The 21,116-nt window shown below is 40.8% G+C and overlaps 2 protein-coding genes across 8 annotated transcripts in view; one reads left to right on the forward strand and one right to left on the reverse strand.

Annotated features, from left to right (window-relative positions):
- C9H15orf40 (chromosome 9 C15orf40 homolog) overlaps positions 1 to 15,925 on the forward strand; it is a 36,282-nt gene extending 20,357 nt beyond the window's left edge. For 2 of the 6 annotated variants that reach the window (XR_012589042.1, XR_012589038.1), the window contains one exon: positions 14,155 to 15,925. The gene's annotated coding sequence lies outside the window, so the exon portion shown is untranslated. The remainder of the gene's footprint in view (positions 1 to 14,154) is intronic. The other 4 variants (XR_012589039.1, XR_012589041.1, XR_012589037.1 and 1 more) reach the window with 2 other exon arrangements.
- Positions 1,753 to 5,878, reverse strand: RAMAC (RNA guanine-7 methyltransferase activating subunit). 2 transcript variants are annotated; one of them, XM_074600914.1, is made up of 3 exons: positions 5,759 to 5,878; positions 3,923 to 4,097; positions 1,753 to 2,917 (listed from the first exon to the last, which is right to left on the reverse strand). In XM_074600914.1, exons 2-3 carry the CDS (start codon positions 4,087 to 4,089, stop codon positions 2,737 to 2,739), a joined length of 348 nt encoding a protein of 115 aa, XP_074457015.1. In that variant the 5' UTR covers positions 4,090 to 4,097; positions 5,759 to 5,878; the 3' UTR covers positions 1,753 to 2,736. The 2 variants fall into 2 exon arrangements, with proteins under 2 accessions (XP_074457015.1, XP_074457014.1); XM_074600913.1 differs by lacking the exon at positions 5,759 to 5,878 and having other exon boundaries at positions 3,923 to 4,107.
- Positions 15,926 to 21,116: the final 5,191 nt, after the last annotated feature.

Below are 21,116 nucleotides of genomic sequence, written 5' to 3' on the forward strand. Positions count from 1 at the left end.
GATAATAATGATGTCTGAGCAAATGTCAGGTGGAAGAGATTTCTTAAAGTCAGATTCCAGACACTGAATATTAATCTTTACTCCGCAATCTCCAGCATAGTTAAAGCAAACAATTTCTGTAGTGTTTGAAGTTGCAAATGCTAAAGTTACCCAGCTGCAGTTTTGTTATCTGTATAACACATGGAAATGCACAAACGGTAGTTGCAGGCAATACTTACTGCTTTTATTTAGCTTGACAGAAAAAGTAAACTGGACTTTATAATAAATACTAATTCATCTAAGTGGAAACTACTGCAGGTACTATATTTTGAATTCTATTTACCTTTCTCTCCAGTGCAAGGCATACATCTATTTAGAAATTTATTACCCCCAAAAAATTGCATTCTTGTCGTAATTGGTCCAAGGAAAAGTTTTGTAAATCATATGAGTCCTTATAGTTGAATTGAGAGCTCAGGAATGTAAAGACAGAAACCGGGAAGCTGCCCTGGCCTGCATCTCTCCTCATCTCGCAGTTGAGAAACTCAGAATAAGAGAGCTGAGATCATGAAATGTGTGATTCTAAGTCATAACTTCCACTTCAGCCATCCAAATCTCTCTGCTTCTACAGCTTGGGCACAATGTTGGGGATTCTTTATTCACTAGGTGAAGGGCACTAAAAATAAAATAGTTATTGGTCTTGAGGAAAGGCAACAGATGAGGCAGAATGCATGCCTTTTGCCAGGTTTTGTTTCAACCTGAGATGCTACCCCAGATGGTAAGGAAGAAAGAACATCCAGGCGCAGCCTGGCTTCCGTGGCAGAGCTGGCGGTGTCAGGCTCTTTGCAGAGAGAGACGCGCTCCCTTCCTGGAGGGGGGAGCCTGGGGCAGCTGGCGTTTTGCGTGGGATTCTGCATTAAAAGGGAATTCCACCATGCCAACTTGCAGGCTCTCCATAGTGCACCGAGAGGAGCTTTGCATGATCGTGTATCCCCCAGTGTAACAGCTCCGCCATGTTAACACGGGCTAAAAAGGGTGTATTTCATCCAGTAGAACTCCTTAAGGAAAAGCAAACCTTTCGCTCAAAGATTTCCAAGGTTAAACAAACAACTGAATTCAAGGCAAATACTTCAGGGAGTCGGATATTAAAAACTGTATCAGAGTTAACAATACTTAATGAAAAGCAGAGAACACAAATACTTAGGCAGGTGGAGACACTTGTATCAACGGCTTTTGTATCACAGACTATGTAAAAGCTACGTACGGTGCGTGTTTCTAAGATCAGTAGAGAACATACTCTTCGGCTCTAAAAAGCATCCCATGGGCTGTGAGACTGTGCTTTTCACTTCTGTATTTATTCTTTGCTTTTAAATCAAGATGCGCTAATTTGCGCTCCTTATCACATAGTGTCATGACTCAATAGTCAGCATGGATGGTTCCGTGTTTCTGTACAGCTGAAGAAAATGTCAAGTACAAAGAAATGCTCTGCTCTCCTGATACAAATTAGCTCATCACGTAAATGGTGAAAATGAGAACTTTGACCCTATTATAGTAGAATGTAAGACAGTGGATTAACACTTCAGGCTTCTAATTAATCACAGTGTGTCTCATCCTCTCGACTGTAGCCGAGTAGGCCATTCTTCTAACTTGAGCCAACAGGTGTCCAGCATTAACGTGTCCCTGTCGGAGCTGCTTCTGTGCAGCTATCAGCACAGATGACAGTGTTGCAATTCTGGATGTTTCAAAAGTCCGTTTCAGAAATACTCAGAAACATCATTACACTTGAACTATAATTTTATTGTGTGAAGACTTAAAAAACCCACAAAACTTAAATTCTAAGAACTGAATAACACTCTGCGCTGCTTATGCTATTTTTCTCATGCAGAAAAAGTATGCAGAACAGTACTTATTATGGTTTCTTTCTTCTATAACATGCACAAAGTATTTATTACAAACTAATTGCAATTATTAATTTTACAGCTTTACTGAAATGGGAATTTCAGAAGTTGTTATGCACATACCAAATTTATTTTAAGATGATACAAATTAATCTACGTCTGGTATCACTTCTCAGGTAAAACTACTACAATAAGAATACATATTTAAACTACTTAATTTTTATTCCAACTTTTACACTATGTTTTAAGAGGAACACTGCAAATAAATTGAAGTCATTGAGTCAACAGACACTATTGCTGATGCCATAAAATATTTCTATATTAGCATCTCTCTTCCCAGGTTTAATGCATCTGAAATTCAAACAAAACTGAGCTTCTATCACCATCAAAAGCCAAACTAAGAAATTTTCTCCAGAGAAAGACACAGTATGTCGCTTTCAAAAAGAACTATCTTAGGGCGATGTGCCACTGCTACAGGCTGCACACAAACCGCAGCTGGTTTCCCCTGACCTGGTGTGTTTCCTAAAATGTAAGAGACAAATTTCAGTGATGGAAAAAGTATACTAGTATATATTCAGACAAAAGAATGAGAAAGAAATTTAATCTAAGATTTACAGTTATGTATTCAGGCAAAAGAACGAGAAAGAAATTTAATCTAAGATCTACAGACTCTAAACAAACTCTGTATAATATGCTTTCATTATTCATAAAAGGTATTCCCTTTTTCAATTCATACTACAGATAAACAGCAATGGACTGTAATACTGATTCTCCAGATATCTATAAAACAGTGGAATAAGAAAACTGAAGTCTAACTGAACTTGTTACACAGCATTACTGGACTTTCAAACCACACGCATCATCAGTAGGGATGGTAACGGGGCCCTGGGTTGTAGGAGTTGTAGCCATAGTGGGAGGAGTACGATTGTCCTTGTCTGTGCTGCTGGTAGTTATTGCCCCAACTTCTTTCTGGCCTCTGATTAGATCTGTAGTCACCTTGCCAGTTGTATCTGTCCCCTCTAAAATATCTGCCATCTTGAAACCTGCAACGAAAAGAAATGTCAAAGATTCACGTAAACTGTGACTTCTTGAAAGGTAAATAATAGTGAACTCCTAAATTTTACAGTTTTCATGAAAACTGTCATGTAAGTCTTTATACGCTCAATTACTGATAGTTTTTTATGAAAAACTGATGAAAACATATCTACAGTCATCTGAGATCATTCATTAATTTCTTACTGCTACCCAACACGCTATTTGCTAAGCCACAGAAGGACAGTCTGTTTCCTAACACAAAGTATTCACAGGTATTAGGTGAACTGCTGGAACTCCGAATAGAGACTCAAACAGACCATGTATCTAAAAAGCAACCACAAGATACATCTGTAGCTGTATCAAAGCCAGGGTCAATCTAGTAGCTTCATGGTTGAAAGCTGTGGCAAAGCAGGCTTAAGTACAATTTAGCTACCTAACCAGACAGAGTCCTGGAATTTGCATATTCCCTAAAATCCATACCAACACTGTTTTCACAATGGTGTGGTGTAGACAAACAACGTTTACATGAGGTTCAGTTTGTGCCCAGAGTGTAGATGTAAGAGTTCATTAGTTCAAAGAACCACAGTTTTGTAAGAACATCTCCTTAAACAATCATGGGGTTTTTTTTAATCTTAGAAATCAATTCTGTGTTTAACTTAATGACAAGCTTCCAGGGTGAGAAAAAGTTAGAACGTTGTCCTTTTCTTCATGTAAGGCACAAATCCTATTTAGGTATTTAGTTAAGAAGCCTTCCCAATTGTTAGTTGGACTGGAGTTTAACTACTTTATATTAAAGGCTGATGTTACTATTGCCAAACATACTCTATGCTGTAATCGTTGTTTTTCAGTCACACAAAAATCAGATGTTTCTGTCCCAGAATTCAGTAAAAAGCTGCAATTACATCCTGAAGAAATAATTCAAATATTTTGCAGTAGGCAGGTAACACAGCACTTGCTAGACAGACTGGATGATGGATTTTACAGTCATTTCTACTAGATAAAAGAATCAGTACCGATCTCGGTTTCTCTGGTTGCCACCAGATCTGTTTCTCCATTCTTCAACTATAGGAGGGGGATCAGCAGGACGTTTCAGATATTCTTGGTATTCTTCATCATCTGATGTGAATCGATGAGCAAACATCTTTTCATAATTCAGGGGCATGTCAACCAAGGAAGTCATTCTGAAAACTTGAAACATGAACACAATAAAAGCGGCTTTAGCAATGTACGAAGACTCTTAATGTAATAGCTACCAAAATGAAAAGTTACACTCAGATTAACACAGCAGTTAAGTTTTGGGCACAGCAGAGGTGACTGACTTTTAAGTCCTGATGATCTAAGACTGAAAATAACTTTCCTGAATAGTTTATCTCTGATGGAAAGCAGTTCCAATTCTATGTGCAGTCTTTGGACATCTATACTGAATATGCGGATACTGATCTGTCTAAACACTGGGAGTGGTTTTAAGGGACTCCATCCACACAGGAGAAATTCAGCTCATATTAATACCTAATGTAGTCAGCCATTACGCAGCATCACCTTTGAATCAATTTTGATAAACCTAGATTAGATGAGCTGTCGTAGAGAGATACAGGACATTTCTGAGGGTCAATAATAGAAAAAAGTATTTCTTCAGAATGTACTCCCAATCTACTCCTAATCCATTTTTGACAGTAAAAACATTACTACAATCACTGTGAAAAGTTTGCTAAGGTAGAATATCATGCAAAGCCTACAGATACACATAGCCAGCAAAGTAAAAGAATCAGATTTATTCACAATAATGTTTGTGTTAATAACTTGATTCAGGGAAAGGACAGCACCTAAGAGGATGTTAAGTTACCTCATAATATGCCTCTGTGATGGGATTGGTGTTCAAGGCCTTAGTTTCCTTATTTATCTGGTATATATGCATTTGCCCTTCAGCGTTGGTGCTATCTAGTACTATCCATCAGTAAAAGTCTGTCCCTAATAGCAGATGCAGCTGAGAAAGGCTCTATGCCTTAACAACTCGGGGTAATTCAGAACATTAAAGGTCTTTGCCTCTCGACTTCCAGAATAAGCTTTTCTGCCGTCTCCTGAAGATTTGCAGGCAATGTTCACCTTGCAAACTGGAGGGTAGGAAGGAGGAGGCAGGTTTCTTCTGGACGCTGAGGGCTAAAATATATACCTTAAATGACCAAGCCTGATTCTTCTATTCTTCTCCCTGCTGTGCCCATGAGCAGCTTAAGACTAGGGTAAGTAAGCAGGATGTTTATGGGGAATACAGCACAGAACTCTTTCTGTAGACTGAACTCCCCTTTCATCAGCATCACCGCCTGGTGATCTCCAGAGCCCATCTGCAGCCTTCCCACCTAATGACGCAGTGTAAATCTTTCGGAAGCAAGTGTAGGAGTTATTCCTGCAGGATGTCCAGTGACTTCACTCTCCTTTTTTTTTTTTTTGGTGCCATGAGCTAACCTCATTAGTTTTTAATGAGCTATCTCCAAGGAATTTCGCTCCTCAGACTTGGGGGGGGGGGGGGGGGGGGAGGGACGACACGACGACACACTCTGCCCTGAGGACCCCCCCACATACCACTACAGCCTTCTCCAGGGAGCAGTGGGAGCTGCTCTCCTCACGATTAGTAATTTTAATATCACTATTCATCCTGCGGGGGGACGATAACAGGAGAGACCCCCACACTTTCCCCCGCGTCCCCAACGGACGGGGCTCACTCCCCTCAGGAGGGGCTGGCGCCGGAGCCCTCTTTCCCCTCACGGCGCGTCGGGCCGGAGCACCGTCCCCTCATGGCGGGTCTCGCCTTCTTCCCGCCACCCTCCTCCCTCACAGACAACCGTTCCCCTCACCCTGCTCCGCCAGCCGCCGCCGAACCGCCGCGGAAAGCCCTCCTCTTCCGGGCCGGGCCCCGCCGCTTCCCCTTCGCCGCCGCCGGGGCGGTGCCGCCTCAGGCCGGCGTCCCCTCAGCGCGCCACGGGCGCGCTGAGGGGACGCCGGCCTGAGGCGGCACCTGCCCCGGCGGCTGTGGGAAGCCCGCAAAAGTGTAGGCCTTGATGCCCTCAAATTAGGATTTGGTACAAAACACGGTCGCATAAATAGTACTGAGATTTGTTGGGGCCCTTTCCTTGGCTCCTAGGCGGGTTTTGAGGAGGCGATACTTGGATGTTTCACAGGAAGGCACAACCGAAAAGGGTAAAGCGAACGCGGTGCCTTACGTGGCTGTTTGATAATGCGATTTGAAGTGTATTTCAGGTATCAAAAAGTTCAGAAGTGTGTTGGCTACCGTGAGAGGAAACTAAGAGGACATGGAGCCTTTTTGGCAGCTGAATAATTCTGTGTAAACTGAAGTAATTCTGGTTTGGCGTCTGCCTCAGGAACATATTTACGCTCCCACGTGGTGCTGTAGCAAGTGGTTAGTCCTGTCGCCTTTAATACACCTGAAGTTATGTGTGAGCACCAAACTTTTCCTAAACGAAGTCTTTGTGCGTGTAAGTAGCTACAGGCAGGGAACTGTACCTCCCCTGCTGTACTTCTGCGGCCCTGGGCGTTGTTATTAATTTATGAAGTGCCACAGCAGTTATTAACAGCTCGCTGCCCAAAGGATTTGCAGTGTGGGGATGCGGTGTCGCCTCTCTCCTCTGAATGACTGGTGGCATCCAGACCTTCCTGAAGCAGAAATGGCATTGGTGCCCCTCTTCTCCTGTTTGCCATGTTTCCACAGTTCTGACGTCTTTGCGTTGCTACTTTCCACAGCTCCTAAGCCAATGGGTTTTAAATGGCCTCTCGTGCTGTGTATAAGAAATGGATTTTTTTGTAGGACTCTTACAGAAAGCAATGGTTTTTCATAAGCTCTACTAGAGACTCTATTGCTCACAGGCACTAGCAAAGCATGGAGACTGATAATGGAGTACGTCACTTGAAACAAAACACCCCAGCAACAGCGACAGCGGCATCCAATTCTCCAAAAATATTAGACCAGAATAAGTGCCCTTTGTTTGATATAAACAGAAATAATTACAGCCTGCTCTCCTGCATGACCTATAGTAGGAGTGTATTGTCACTTGCAAAATAGAAGCGATGACCTCAATCCAAACAGCCTAATGCAAATATCTTAGCCTGGATAGCTAGTTCTAGGCCAAACAAATTGTCATTGAGGCTGAAAAATAATATATTTTAGCTTACATTTTCCCGATATAATCCGTGTTCTACTCACTGCCCTTTCGGAATGGGCAGAAGTAAGTAGGATTTTATTTCTTCCTCAGACAAGTTTCATTTTGACCACTGGATATTGCAGTTTCAGGTGTGTCTACAGAGGATTTAATGCATAAAATTCATGAGATGATCCTTAATAAAAGGGAGATACTTCTTTTTTTTGAGGCTCTAGTCTGCCGTTTCACGGGTGACATTTTTCATAAAAGACCAAACTTAATTTAATATTAAACTTTTAATTATAGACTAAAGTCATCCATACATTTAAGCATATACATAATCTAAGGCATGGGCCTGTTGAAGGCGTGGGCCCCCTGTAAATGCTGTGAGCAGTGTACTTCACAAATTACAGTCTTGCAAAGGTGTTCTCGTCAGCATATTCTGCATAGAAGAACATTTGCAGGGAATGGCTAAATCAGAGTGGCACATAATTATATATATCATGTTCATTTATATATGATGTTTGTGCTTTGGATCTTTATTCATGGCACGTCTTTGTGCCTGCTATGGGTTATAACATCAAGGAGACCGTGATCCGGGTGGCGGTTTTCTAAGATTTCTCAGAGGTGCTATACTGAAGTTCAAACTATAAAAAAGCCAAAGTGGCAGGTGAATTTTAAAGGAATAAAGGCACTCAAAAATGGATATTGCCACCAAGTAGGTCTTTCAACACCCACTAAATGCCTCACACAACACATAGTAAGTGCCCGAGTACTTAAAAGGTCTAGCTCCAAGTGTTGTCAAGATTGAGGATTTGATAATCCACTCTTGCAATCTCTCTGCTCACTTCAAGCCTCTCTGAGTAATTAATGTGTTTTTGTACAAACACAATCTCATAATCAGCATCTCTGAAGTCTACTGTAGTGTGATGAAGCCTCAAAGGGTTTGCTTTTTTTTTTTCTGGGGTTTTTATTCTGTTAAATAATGTGCTTTTAGATTAAGTCTTATCTTCTAAATTTTAAACTAAGAATTGTTTCTTTTAACCTATTGGAAATGAATGGAGCTTTTGTAGAATGGGTCTTCCTGACTGAACAAAGGAATATACAGTAAAACTAGCGAAGTCTTGTCTGTCTTGAAATGATGGAAAATGGCAGTTCTTTTTGTAATTATTTAGTCTTGATAACTCTTACTGTTCTGTCGCAAGACTTTGTATTTGATGTTTTACGTAAATCCCTAGCTTCTGGACTCATGTGTTTTCATTATACTCAACTTTCATTTAAAAATTAATTTCTGGCCCCTGTTATTATGGACACTGCTTGGGAAAAGAAGTAAGTCTGCTTTACTTGATAACCAGCCTGTACCCAGAAGCAAAAGGAAAACATTATTCAAGTTTTATTTGTTTAAAATCTTATGGTTTTTACAATTTTCCTTTTCTTTATGACTAGGTTTGTTGTTTTATCTTGGTAGAGGCTGACAGCTGTGGCATTTTTAATGAAAAGTCAGCATGTATCTCGGTAGCAGGAAAAAAAAGAGAACTAAATTTTTTGTTCATTTCTGTATCTTTAAACAGGAGGGATCCTTTTACTTCAATGTTAATATCTACCTTGAGAAATCAACAAAGGAACTAACATCCTTTGTAATTGAGGCCTGTCTGATCAAGGGAATGTATATCTATAAACGAACAAGCACAGAAACCTCCATAGATTGTTAGGGTTCCTGCTGGTTTTTAAACAACAAAATAATACATCAGATAATATTTTAGTGAAAATTTAATTATCTTCAAAATTCTGTTTCTTTTCCCCCACTTGCTGAACCTGACCGGTGATTTCCTGTCAGCCAATTTCCCTCTCCCCTGGTTCTTTTTTCAGTGTCTCAGTTACAGTGTAACTGAAAGCCTGGTTTGTTTGTACAACGAAACCAGTTTTCCACAGATAATTTATTCTAGGAAATGGTGATGTCTGGCACTGTTAGAGAGAGCAAGACTTTGTGTTCTGGCTAACGGCAGGTACAAAGGGCGTGCGTGGCAGCCTTGTTATTGATTACACACTAAAGGAAAACTGTGTTTCTGTGGGCACGAGAGGCCATAAGACCACCAGGGGACATCCGAGTAACTAATGACCGCAAAGTATTTGCTAGATCATTCATTGCACTGAGAGATAGGTAAGCAGAGATACTCTTTAGCCAATCTGCAGAAATATTTGGTGTTGTGCTCTTTCTCTACAACCTCCTGTGCTCGGAAGATCAGTTCTCATCACGAGGTATTATTCCTTTGGCTGGAAAGGATTATTGCCTAGATGAAGCTCACTTAAATAACAAGAAAGCCGGAGATATAACAGCTGTTACTGACAAATGCCTCTGAAGCCCGTGCAGTTATTCTGTCAGATCTCTGCCTTTGCTGTTATATTGTACAATATCACTGAGATTCAGAGTGTCTTTCACACACGTCCATATGGTATTGTAAAGTGAAGTCCATAAAGGAACAGACTGCGCCATTTCTACCAACTTCACTAAACTTAATAGAAGAAATGTTTCCTTCCTGTAACAATGACCTTTAAATGTTAACTTAAAAAAATAGCATTGTCCTTATTTAAGAAGGTGAAAATGCAATTCCTGGTGCTTGATTGTGTTACAGAATAACCATTTTGGTGCTGTGGGGCCCAATTCCTTTGTATTAAGCTTACAACAGTGTAACACTTGATTAAAAGGAATTTATTCCTAATTTATGCCAGTATGAAAGAAGGCCTTTAATTTTCCTAAGAGCTATTTCTGTTATCAGTCTTTTAAAACTCACAGTCACATTAAATTATATTTCTAGCGTATTGTTCTTAAAATTAGTGCAGAGGTGGTGTTATCTGACTGTCATTTATACATATCTATATACATATATACAAATTAAAAATCACTACATTCTAGCTGCCTTCTTTTATTTTCACCTTTTAAACTGACTAAGCCAGCTGTGCCCTTTGGGGTCTATAAGAATGAATCATTTTTATTATTTTTGCTCTCTTAGACAGTAATTACAGAGTAGTATGCTGTCTCTGTTTTTTAATATTATGGTGCCATTTTAATCCATGGTGCAACACCATTAACTTCAGCAGAGTTACACGAGAAATGAATTTGTCCCCAGGAGGCTTTTCCAAATGTTCAGTTCTTTCCTTATGATTACCCAGAGGAACAGAGAAGAAGAAGGCAAGACAGAGGGCCCTTTGATAGGAGGAATGTAGTTCAAAGTGAATTCTTGTTTCTGCCATTGATGGTGCTCCATATGTTCCTCATTTGGGGTGGAGGTGGGTTAGACCCCGTGGAGGCACGCATGCTGTGGCTGAAGGGCAGGCAGGAGTTTTTACATAGCACATCTGGTGCACAGGTTATGTGCTTTCGCAGACGTAGGTATCGTACAAATGGAAAAAAAAAAAAAGAAAAAATAAAAGAAGAAATAAAAGTGGGAGGAATATTCAGATAATTCAAGCATTCTTCTGTGGAACTGCTTGAAAGTCAGAAAATGGAGTAGCCAAATGCTAAGATATCAAACTCATGATAATCGTCGTGCTGTCTAAGCTCCAACTCAGATGCTTTTTAGATGTCAAGTAATCCTGGAAGTGGGGATGTATGAATCAGTGCTACTGTGGATAGCCTATTGTAAAGATAGTCGCAAAATATAAAGGAAGTACTTGCAGAAGATTCTGGGACTAGAGTTTATTCATATTCAATTTTCTTTTATAGTTGGATATTTTAGTTTGGGCTCATTTCTTTTGTTTGTATCCAGCCTAATACATTCAAATCTGCTGCACTATTGAAATGACAACTTGTAAGTTAGATACAAATTAGTAGCACCTAGCTGAGTTTAGAAGGGGAATTTAGAGAATTTCCTCTTTGCTGCCAAGGAGCAGGGAGGGACAGGAAGCTGACAGCATGGCGGCAGGGTAGGGGGCCCATCCCACAGCCCCGTGCAGGGCTGGCTGGGGATGGCAGCCCAGTGCTCAGAGGGCCGGACAAGTTTATGGGGACGAGACGAGTCCAAGGCAGGTCAGAAATTCAGTCCGTGGGTCACTGCCTAGATTGACAGGGCCCATGGCCAGGCACGGCATGGCTGCAGCACGGCTGGATCTGAAGCCTGGCAGAGCAACAGCGATGCGGGCCCAGGGCTGAGCTTTCCTGAGCCCCTCTGCGCGGGGCAGGGGTGTGTGGGAGGCCCCGGGGGGGTTGGTCGTGGCAATTAAGGCCTGTCAGTGCATTCAGGGCCTTGACATGCACATCTGGTAACAATTTCTGTTATGTTTAAATCAGAAACTCAGATCCTTGCAAAACCTAGGATCTAGCAGAAGGAAATGGTTGTGCCTTTTTAGCCAACATCTAGCATTTCTCCTGGGTTGGATAGGTCATGCAGTTTGCATGTTGCATGCCAATGGGTTGCCTCAGATACAAAGTTAAATATTCAACCTCTAAAGAGGATACCTAGGTCTCCCATTTACTCCCAGAGTCTCCCTTCTCTGGGTGGTGACATTCCCCAGGCACTGGAGCGTCGCCCTGAGGCTCCTCTCTGAGGCCTGGTTTCGAAATCTGCCCTCGCCACCAGCCCTGCAGACAGATGTGCAATGAGGCCCCGCTCACACTTGTCCTCCTGCTTCCGTCTGCCAAAACCACTGCAGATGTGTAAGCACGTGTTCAGGTACTGCTAAAGGCAATGAAATACAAGAGTATTTCAGTGTTTTGTTCCCTCTCAAGGCTCAGGTCAGTGGAACTGATCTAAGTAATACTCCCTCCTTTAGATACTAAACATGGCTCTCCCCAGATGGCTTTACCAAGAAGCTGTTAGTTAACACAGGAATTTGTCTGCCTTCTTTCTCTTCTCTTTGTGTGTAAGGAGAGCTCTTGTATGTTCTCTGCAGTTCCTCTTAAGTTTAAGGGTCGTTAGAGTAAGCAAGGGCTGAAGTATAGGCCAACTTTGTACACTTCAACTTTGGAATGTCTTCTTAATCTGAAGTAATTTTTTTAAAATTGTAAACCTGAATATTCCAGAGATACCAATCTGTATTGAGACCACACTGTGCTGAAGTGAAATAAAGTATAAGTGAATTAGCTGAGCTGCAGAGAAGCCTGCAGGATTTTGCAAAGCTGGACTGAGCAGTCTGCTCCTTGTTCTGACATTGCCTCGCTACTGCCGTGCACTACCCTGTGCATCCTTGCGTTGTGCCTTGCCCTACACAAAATCTGAAAGCTCTTTGAGCAGAGACTATCTTTTAATTTTATGTTTGTGCTGTGTCTGGGGGTCTAGGTCACCACTACTGCTAGCAGTAATAACTCTCCCTCTGTTACTAAATTAGGACTGCAGATCATTCTTTCCAGCAGACAAGGGTTCCTAATCTTTCAGGAGATTATGCTGTGGCTGCCACCCCTCTGTGTCCCCTCCTGCTCTCCCTGAGACCTCTGCTTCAGATGTTGAGGCACAGCGTCCTTGCCTGCCCCAGTGCTGCTGTAATTCCTTCTCCATCTTTGACCCAGCTCCTGCAGCAGTTTCCTTTCCTGGAACCTTTCCACAGTGCCGCTGTTCCTGTGGCCCTGCTCACCCTCCCAGTTTCAGGTCTCTCTCTTCACTGCTTCCTTGAGTTGTGGCTGTTTCTTTCCCATCCCTGCAGAAGCCGTGCTTTGGTGGCAACCAGCTGCTTTGCGTGCTAGTGCTCAGCTGGACGCTGCTTTCTAGTGTTGGTTGGGAACCAGTGCAGAGCAACATGCTGACTACTCAACAGTCTAAACTTAAAAAAATATAGAGATGTTATCTTGGAAAATGCAAAGTTCTGATGGAGCTTCTGATGGAGGCTTATTAAAAACAAGTTCAGAAAATCTCACATGTAAATGAAAACCACACAGTAATTTTTGGTGATACGTTGAATGTGATTGTTTCATATTATGCTATGGCTGCTCATTTTAAGAATAATACAGAGTTATTTTCTTGGTCTTAAATGCTGCTGTGGGGGTATCACAAACTTCCCGAGTAAAAACTTTAATTAAAAAGCAAACGTTAATCTCCAAGCAGTAGCATCTGCAGCATAGTGCAAGATAAGACTTTGCCAACCTGAAAAACTAAGCAAGATTCTAATTAAATCAGGGGGAAAAATGATGAACTAGATATATGTTTTATTTAAGGATGGCAGTTACATAAGATATCAAAGATCTCACGGTTGCTATCTGATGGGAAATGTGCTACCAGATCTCACAGACTATTTCCAGGGAGAGAAATCCTTGTTCCACTGGTTCCAAGTACTGTTGTGATATTGCCTTCAGCAGGGTCAGGAATTTGCTGTGGCTCTCCGTTTGACTCGGAAGTCACGTCAGTTGTGTTGAAAACTGCAGATGATCCAGTAATGAAGCAATGTGTCAGCATGGTATGAGGAAACACCACACTGCAAGTGCTGCCATCTTTCCAGTGAGGCACAAATACAAAGTCATGACTATTTATGGTTATTAAAGGTCCCAGCGCACCTTTTGAAAATTAAGGCTCTTAATCCCTGTGTGCTGGCCAAAATCTATTTTCAGTGATGCCACTCCGGCTATCAGCATTTCCTGTATTGTTCCAGATGGAGATAGTGTTGGCTATTGCATCCTGTTCCAAACTGTGTGCTGGGCTCCTCTCTGTTTTGGAACAGCTGATATTTTCCAGAAACAACCATGCTGCAGTGGTGTGTTAAGTGATCTGTATATATCCTTCACTTGTCTCACAGGAATGGAATGAGGATTAATCAATTATGACCAAATCATGATCCCAGTGAAGTCAAAAGAAGGGGTTTTTCCATTTGCATCATGGAGGCCAGCACTGGCTTCTGTGCAGATATTATTATTTTGAGACACCTGCACAAATGAAGATGCAAAGCATTATCTTGTTGAAGGTGTCTGTGTAGTGAGAATTCCTTTAGCTGGAGAGAAAATGCATTTTAAAGGCTCTTTCCTCAAGAGTCTAGTTACTTGTCACAACAGGCATTATTGTGCATGAGAAAATTCCGGTTCGTTGAATGTGGCTTTAAACATGTAGTGTTGGTTGGCTGGCATTTGTGGCTTTGCATGTCCTATGCATTCAAAACATGATTTGTTATACTTTCAGGGCTGGTTCCTGCTCTTTTCCCAATGCAGCTAATGGCGTGGAATTGTATCTCGGAAGACATGTTCCTAAAACCATCAATAATTCAGCTTTAAATATTGGAAGAAAGTTGGATACTGAAAAACAATAGCTGCAGGTTATCCTCTTTGACCAAATGTTAATTCTTCTGGGCAAACAGAAGATCTGAAAAAGAACAACTCTGGCTATCTTTCTACGAGACTGCAAAATATTTCCTGCTTAGCTCTTCTGTCACGTGCCACTTAAGATGTCGCATTTCAAATTGTAAATCAATTTACAAGTTGGAAAAGTGATATCACTGAAAAACATTTTTGCAGGATTGCCTAACTTCTTCCATGCAAATATAATAATAGTACGTCTCTCGTGCAAATATAGAAAAGAGTGGTCATGGACTATTTTGGGAAAAGCACACTCACCAGGTGGACATAGAGAGAATATTCAGTCGGCCACTGAGGAGCTGAAGAACAGTAATAAATATTACTAAAGGTGGGTATGGATGAAGATTAGCCTATTCCTTCAGGAAAACTATCAAATTAAACTTAGAAAAATGTTGGTACACTCACAACATAAATCATGTGCTCTTCTGCAAATGAACAGTAAATGAAAAATAGAGGATATGTGTCATCCATACTTTATAGTGTTGACTTCATTTTCTCAAGTATGTAGGAAAGATTTTGATGTGTGTATATTAATATTTCTCTATTGGCTAAAGATTCATTTAAAACAAAACATAGCTCAAAGCTTTTCTGAAAGTTGTAAGTGTTCTGCTCCACCTTCCACCAAGTCCCATGGAGTTGAACTGAGTTCTGTAACTGTGTGCTTGGTGTCATCTCCCATGGTGGTGCACTGTGATCCCTCCCCTGGCTCCAAAGCCCTAACTGAACTGTGGCTGAAGGACTGAATATGGTATTAATGCATGGCTGCTGCTGCCTGCCATCCTTTCGGTACTTCTTCAAAACCCAGGTAAAGCATTCTGGATCTACAGAGTGCTCCTCCAGGTGCTTGAACTGTAGCCATGTCCCTAAATATTTTTTTTTTAATATTTGCAAGTGACTAAAAATTTTACTCTGATCTTTCAAAAAATACGGATTTTATACACCCCCCAAGGACTATGAAATTTACCCAGAAAAGTGGAATCTGTGTTTACCATTAGATATGAACACTTTTATAACTTTGGTTAACTAGAATTACACAATATTGGATTTAAGATTGTTAACAGTAAATACTTCGAGAAGCAAAATATGGAGCTAAAAAAATCTGATTGTGTTTGTTTAACTGATTAGTAGTGTTTATGTATTTTGTCATCCAAGTATTGTTGCAGAACAAAGTTATATTACGTAGAATTAGGAATGCATAAGCTTCCCTTGAGCTAGTTTTGTCTAGGGAAGGCATGCAGCACAACTTGCCACCTAACAGATTCTTTTAAAATGCATTTCCTCATCAAAGTATGCCTGGTATCTTTGTTTCTGGCAGCTGTATTCTCATTGTTCTTTTGTCAAATAACAATTTTTTACTTTTGCAGACTGTAATTACTAGTGTAGTAAAAAGAGAACAAATTCTGCATTATTTGCGGCCTTCTGGCTTCACTTTTATTACTGATTAATTACTGTAGTTTAGCAGGACCTAGGCATAAGGACCAGTATAAGTCAAGGTCTTCAACTTTTTTTGAAAGTAGTGCAAATTAAGTCCAGTAGGGTTTTTTGGTTTTGTTTTTTTGAGTGCATTTTGGAAGCATAAAAATATTAGACTACTTCTTAAATGCATCGTAATTGCTTTCCGTAGGAGAGTCTGCAGGGTGAAAAACTCAACACTTTTTCCAGAGAATGATGCAAAATATAGCTTTTGTGGTGACAAATAGTTTCCTTCACAAATGAAAGTTCTCTCTGTCTGTGAAAGACACCCACAGTTGGGCACTTCCAGTTTCATATCTCTGAGCCAGGTCTGGCTTCCCTGAACTCAAGATATTTTCCACAATTGAAGGAGGAAATCGTGTGCTGCAGTGCCACTCGTGTCCTTATGAGCTTTGGGGTGCTCACTGCTATACCTCAACCATCAGTTTTTGTAAATAGGCTTGAAATTCCATGTGGCTTCATTCCCACCTGGCACTCTGTCTGTACTGCTCAATCCTTTAAGAAATTCATCCATGGGGGGATCCAGATACCTCTGCCCACAAGGAAACACGTAAGCCTTTATCAAGCCACTGGACGTTTGTGTAAATGAATCAGACCTCTGGTGTACCCATGGAAATGTCTTCCTTTTCCGGTAAGGCAAGCAAGGAGTTGATTAAGGGTCGAAGTCCACTGATGAGTAAGTTCTAAAAAAACATGAAGAATGAAGTATTTTGCACCAGACTGAAATATGAATTCCTACAAGCAGATAAGGCAAGCAGTTCTGGAGAACTAAAATGCTCTGAAAGGTCTGGCCCCAGCCTCTCTTTCTCTGTCCTATTTTGTATGGGAATAGTGTGTTTTTTTGGAGAGTGAAGGTGGGGATGCATTGGGGAGTGATCCTTCAGGGAGGGAGCTGAGGGATGGAGACCTGCCCGCTGGCACGTCCAGGACCCTGGTAGAGGGTGAGGGGGAGGCAGGGTGTCTTGGAGGAGGACAGGCTGCAAAAAGAAAAAAAACACATTTCTCATTACAGCCCCTAGGAACATCCCACATTGCCTTCTCATCCCTTCCCATGGGTCCCACTGCTCTGCCCTCCTTTTCCTTCTGCAGTACCCTCCCCTGTCCCCCACATGTCCCTGATTACACTCTGAAATTGCACCCACTGCTGCAAAAAGTCTGGTGTGGGGCAGCAAAATTGAGTTTTGCTTATGCTGCTTGAGCTGGCTGTGGTCTCATAGGCAGGATTAGTTCCACACATGACACAGGACCACAGCAGAATCCCAGGCTCAGCCATGGGCCCTTGGCCCCCCAGCCCCCTTGGAGGCCAGACCCCCTTCCTGCTGCAGGAGAGCTGGCTGCAATGAGCCTGGGGGGTCTTCTCCACCTTGCCTCTTCCCTATCCCCCCGGCTCCTGTGGCAGCATGACCCCCCCCGCCCGACTCACCGACCCACACCACACCAGACATTGTTCATGCACTGTAGAGCCCGACACAGACAGTATAACGGAATGGGCTAATTAAAAAGGCAGCATTTAAAATGCCAGACCATGGTTGCTTGGAACTGTAATCCAACTTCGGTATTATTTTCGAGCTTAGATTTTTGAATCCAAAATTCCATGTGACGGAAGAGATGGGTATTTAAACAGATGTCTGCAATTTCTTTAAAAAATAGAGATTGAGTTACAGATGGTAGAAAGGGCCTGAGAATTAAAAACTCCTGAGCTACAAGAAAATTTACATGTGAGCAAAATGGTTTACTGAAATGAATGGTCGTGAAATTCTCCATGTTTGAAAATTAAGGTTCTTTCACCAAAAATCTGAATATCTTTTCTCTTACATATTATCTGCTTCTCTACTGGTAGCCTTGGCTGTCACCATCATTGTCACAGTCAAGTCGCAATATGAGGGTCCTGTTTCTAACAGACAGGGTATATAGTTCTTTCCTTCTCCTATCTCTTGTACAATTTGGACTGCCAGGAACAAAAATTTTGATCTGAATTAGCTTAAAAAGAAAATTAATCTACCTCATCTGTGTAACCAGTGCCTGATTGCTCTAACTTCCATTTTATAAATTACAAATAAATGGAATGTTGTGGTGTGAGCCTGGAAGGAAACCAAAGTCATCATCTGTACTCGCAGATGAAATAGAATTTATTTTTTTCTTCTTTTGGGCATTTAAAAAGAAAACGCCCAAAATAAACTTCACGTGAAAAAGCTGGTAACTTCTAAAGTGACATATGAAATGCAAAGTGCTGCATATTGGAAAGGAAAAACTGAACGCATTTGGTACAATTTTGAAGGAGCAATTCAGGATCCAGCTCACCAGCTGGGAGACCTGTGCATTGCTGTGATTCAGTTTATGAAGATCTCCACTCATGCATATGTGCTCAAAAAAAAGCAGTACTAGGATGTACATGAAACAAGTACATAGACTCAAATGCAGGCTGTAGGGAGACTTTTACATGCTCCTTACATCCATACATGCATACTCCTCACCTACTCTGCAGAGTCCCAGTCGGTCCACTGCAAAACCAGTTGAAATTTGCATGATTTCAGAGAAGAGCAGCAAGACCCACTAGGTGCAGAAAAAAGCTGTCATGTGAAGAGTGACCAACCTCATTTACTTTACGGCGGAGTAGGCATAATCAAAGTGTCTACATCAATGAGAACATTAAGAAGGAGAATGGGGAGCATCTGTTTTCTCTATCTTACTGTGTAAGTACAGAGAAATAGGTCTGTTAAAGGGAATGAGGTTTGCTCCAAGCATGGAACCACCCTTACAAATATTCAGATTTAGTGTGGATTCCTGGATGTGTCTCAGGCTGGATTTCTAGTAGACCAAAGTGCAGAGGATGCCTAGAGGATCTGTCCCAAATTGTTTATTAATGCTGACAGATGCTCTCTGACTGTGCCAGTATTATTAGAAATCCATCAGCCTCTTGCAATTTTGCAGCCTTCAACACTGTGCTGGGTACTTACATTCAGGGCCTGGAGACCTGTGGTGGCTGGTAGGGCATTATTCTGGTTTTGCTGGTTTTCTTTATGTGTCTGGTTTTTCTCACTAAAATTGTATTTAATATTACTTTTTGTTAGCTGTGTATTTGTCTTCATTGAGAAGGCAGCATATACCACAGTGCGAGAATGACAGCTCTTTGCATTTACATAAAAATCTGCTTTGAACTGATATTTGCATATTTTACAGGACAACTTTTTGAAAGTGAGGTAGAACACGAGTGTACCTTCTATTACTTCACTTAGACAGGAGCCTCCTGGCACTAAGTAATTATACATGTAAGAATAAATGGCAAAGAATAATAAGAGAATGTTCAACCTACTCTTTAAAGATGATTGACAAAACGCTTTCAAAAATGGGCTTCTCCTTTTTTGCTTTTAAAGACACAGAAAGTACTCCTAAATGATTGTTCTTGGATTATTTCTGGAGGAGAGTGGAGAGGAGAACTGCTTTTACCTTAGAGGAAAACTGTTTTTACCTTAGAAATCACATGAATGTCAGCTTTGGAGGTTTTTCTGTCTTGCTGGAGGACTTGTTGAAGGTCTCAGATGTTTATTGTGAGCTCTGACATTTTAATTGAAAGGACAGGGGTGTTGATTTTTTTAAACAAATAGACCCTTTGACCAAATTGTTTATTAGATACTGGATTAAGTAGGTTTTAACAACAAAAATCGTAAATCAGTGTTTCAGCAGTCTGACTTAAGATCCTTTCTTTTCTCATTTGCTCATCTTTAAAATTTTATATCCAGTGATATTATAATTACATTAATTCTCCATTTGTCAGGGGATTTTGAAAACTAATTCTCTGTTTCAAATGTAAAAATCAAGAATTCCCCAAAGCTTTTTCGGTTAAACTTCTGGATAACATTTAAAGCTTGAAAATGGTTGGTTATTTGTCAAGGAAGAAAAAAAAAAAGGGAAATGGCAGAGTTCTGTTGGAGTAAAAAAATGCAAATTTCATCAGTCTAGCTGGAAAAAAAGAGAAAATCACAGTATTGAATATTTTATTTAATACTATCTGCCATGGGAAATATGGAGAAAACTGTCTTGAAGTATAACAGTTGAAAAAGACTAAACAGCAGGTTTTCTGAAATAAAATTATATCTAAAATAAAATAGAGTGGCAAAAGATGACAATAGTGAAAGTCAAACAAAAGGAGAGAACAAAAACCCCGAGAGAGAGGAAAAGACCGGTGAGCTCTTTGCTTTTCAGAATGCAGACTGGGCACATATGCCTGATTGCCAGATCAGTTTTCTGAAAAGGATATCTACCCTGTATCAAGAACTAAAAAAATTTATATCATTAGGAGGGCCATGAGAATAGGAGAAATTTCTCATCTAAAGAAGTTACATCCATTTACAGAATGTGGATATTTTTATTGCTCAGCTTGAATCATGCCGAGGGGTCTTGTGCCTTCAGTATTTTGAGTCTTCCTGAACTGTGCCACAGTAATAAGAGCACCCTTGTGAATACCAAATGAGGACTGAATTACCATCATGTACACATCCTGCATCGGAGCCACATCGGAAGTCAAATATCATGTCACATATGAAAGCTTAAGAACTGATTAATTTTAATAGCGTATTTATAGTTCTCATTTACGGAGAACTCAAAATGCTTTAAGAAAATGGAATACTAAATTATACTGGAATAACGTGAATCAACGGGAACTATACATGAATTAGGACTCTTTGTGATGATGGAGGAGTCCAAGATGGAATCTTCTGTAGAGCGATCACTTCATTCAATATTGATAGTGTTAAACGGTTTGCATGCGATCTGGGCCTCATTCAAATACATGAGACATTTACCGTTGACTTCAGTTGAGGACAGGACTTCATCCTGTGTTTGGCAGAGACAAGAGGACAGCAATGTTGCACCACACTTCAGAAAGAGGGATATCTCATCCATTTGGAAGAATAGAGGGAATTTCAGACAAAGGGAGCACGCTTACAGAAACCCAAATATAAGCAGAAAACTGGGTTAACTTGCTGTCTGCCAGACCACATGTCTCAGGGTCCTTGAGAAATGGGACCACAACTCTGTCTCTTCTAGAAGACAGTTCTGAAAAGATCATAAATAAAATGGGAATACCTTATGAACAAAAATTATATGCAAAAATTTGTATCATGTGAATTTCACAGCCAAAATTACTTCCATAAGCTTAAGCTTTGTTTTTGTAATTGGGGATGAAAATACACTCTTTAATTTGTGGTTGGAAAAGATTAAAACACTAGAAAACACAAAGGCAACTGCAGTTCCTATTTCCAATTTTCATCTTATCGTGACACATGTAGCAAGTGCATTACCCCATTTTGATCCAAT

This window comes from Larus michahellis, chromosome 9, assembly GCF_964199755.1.
Source record: "Larus michahellis chromosome 9, bLarMic1.1, whole genome shotgun sequence".
In the NCBI taxonomy this organism is placed as follows: Eukaryota; Metazoa; Chordata; class Aves; order Charadriiformes; family Laridae; genus Larus; species Larus michahellis.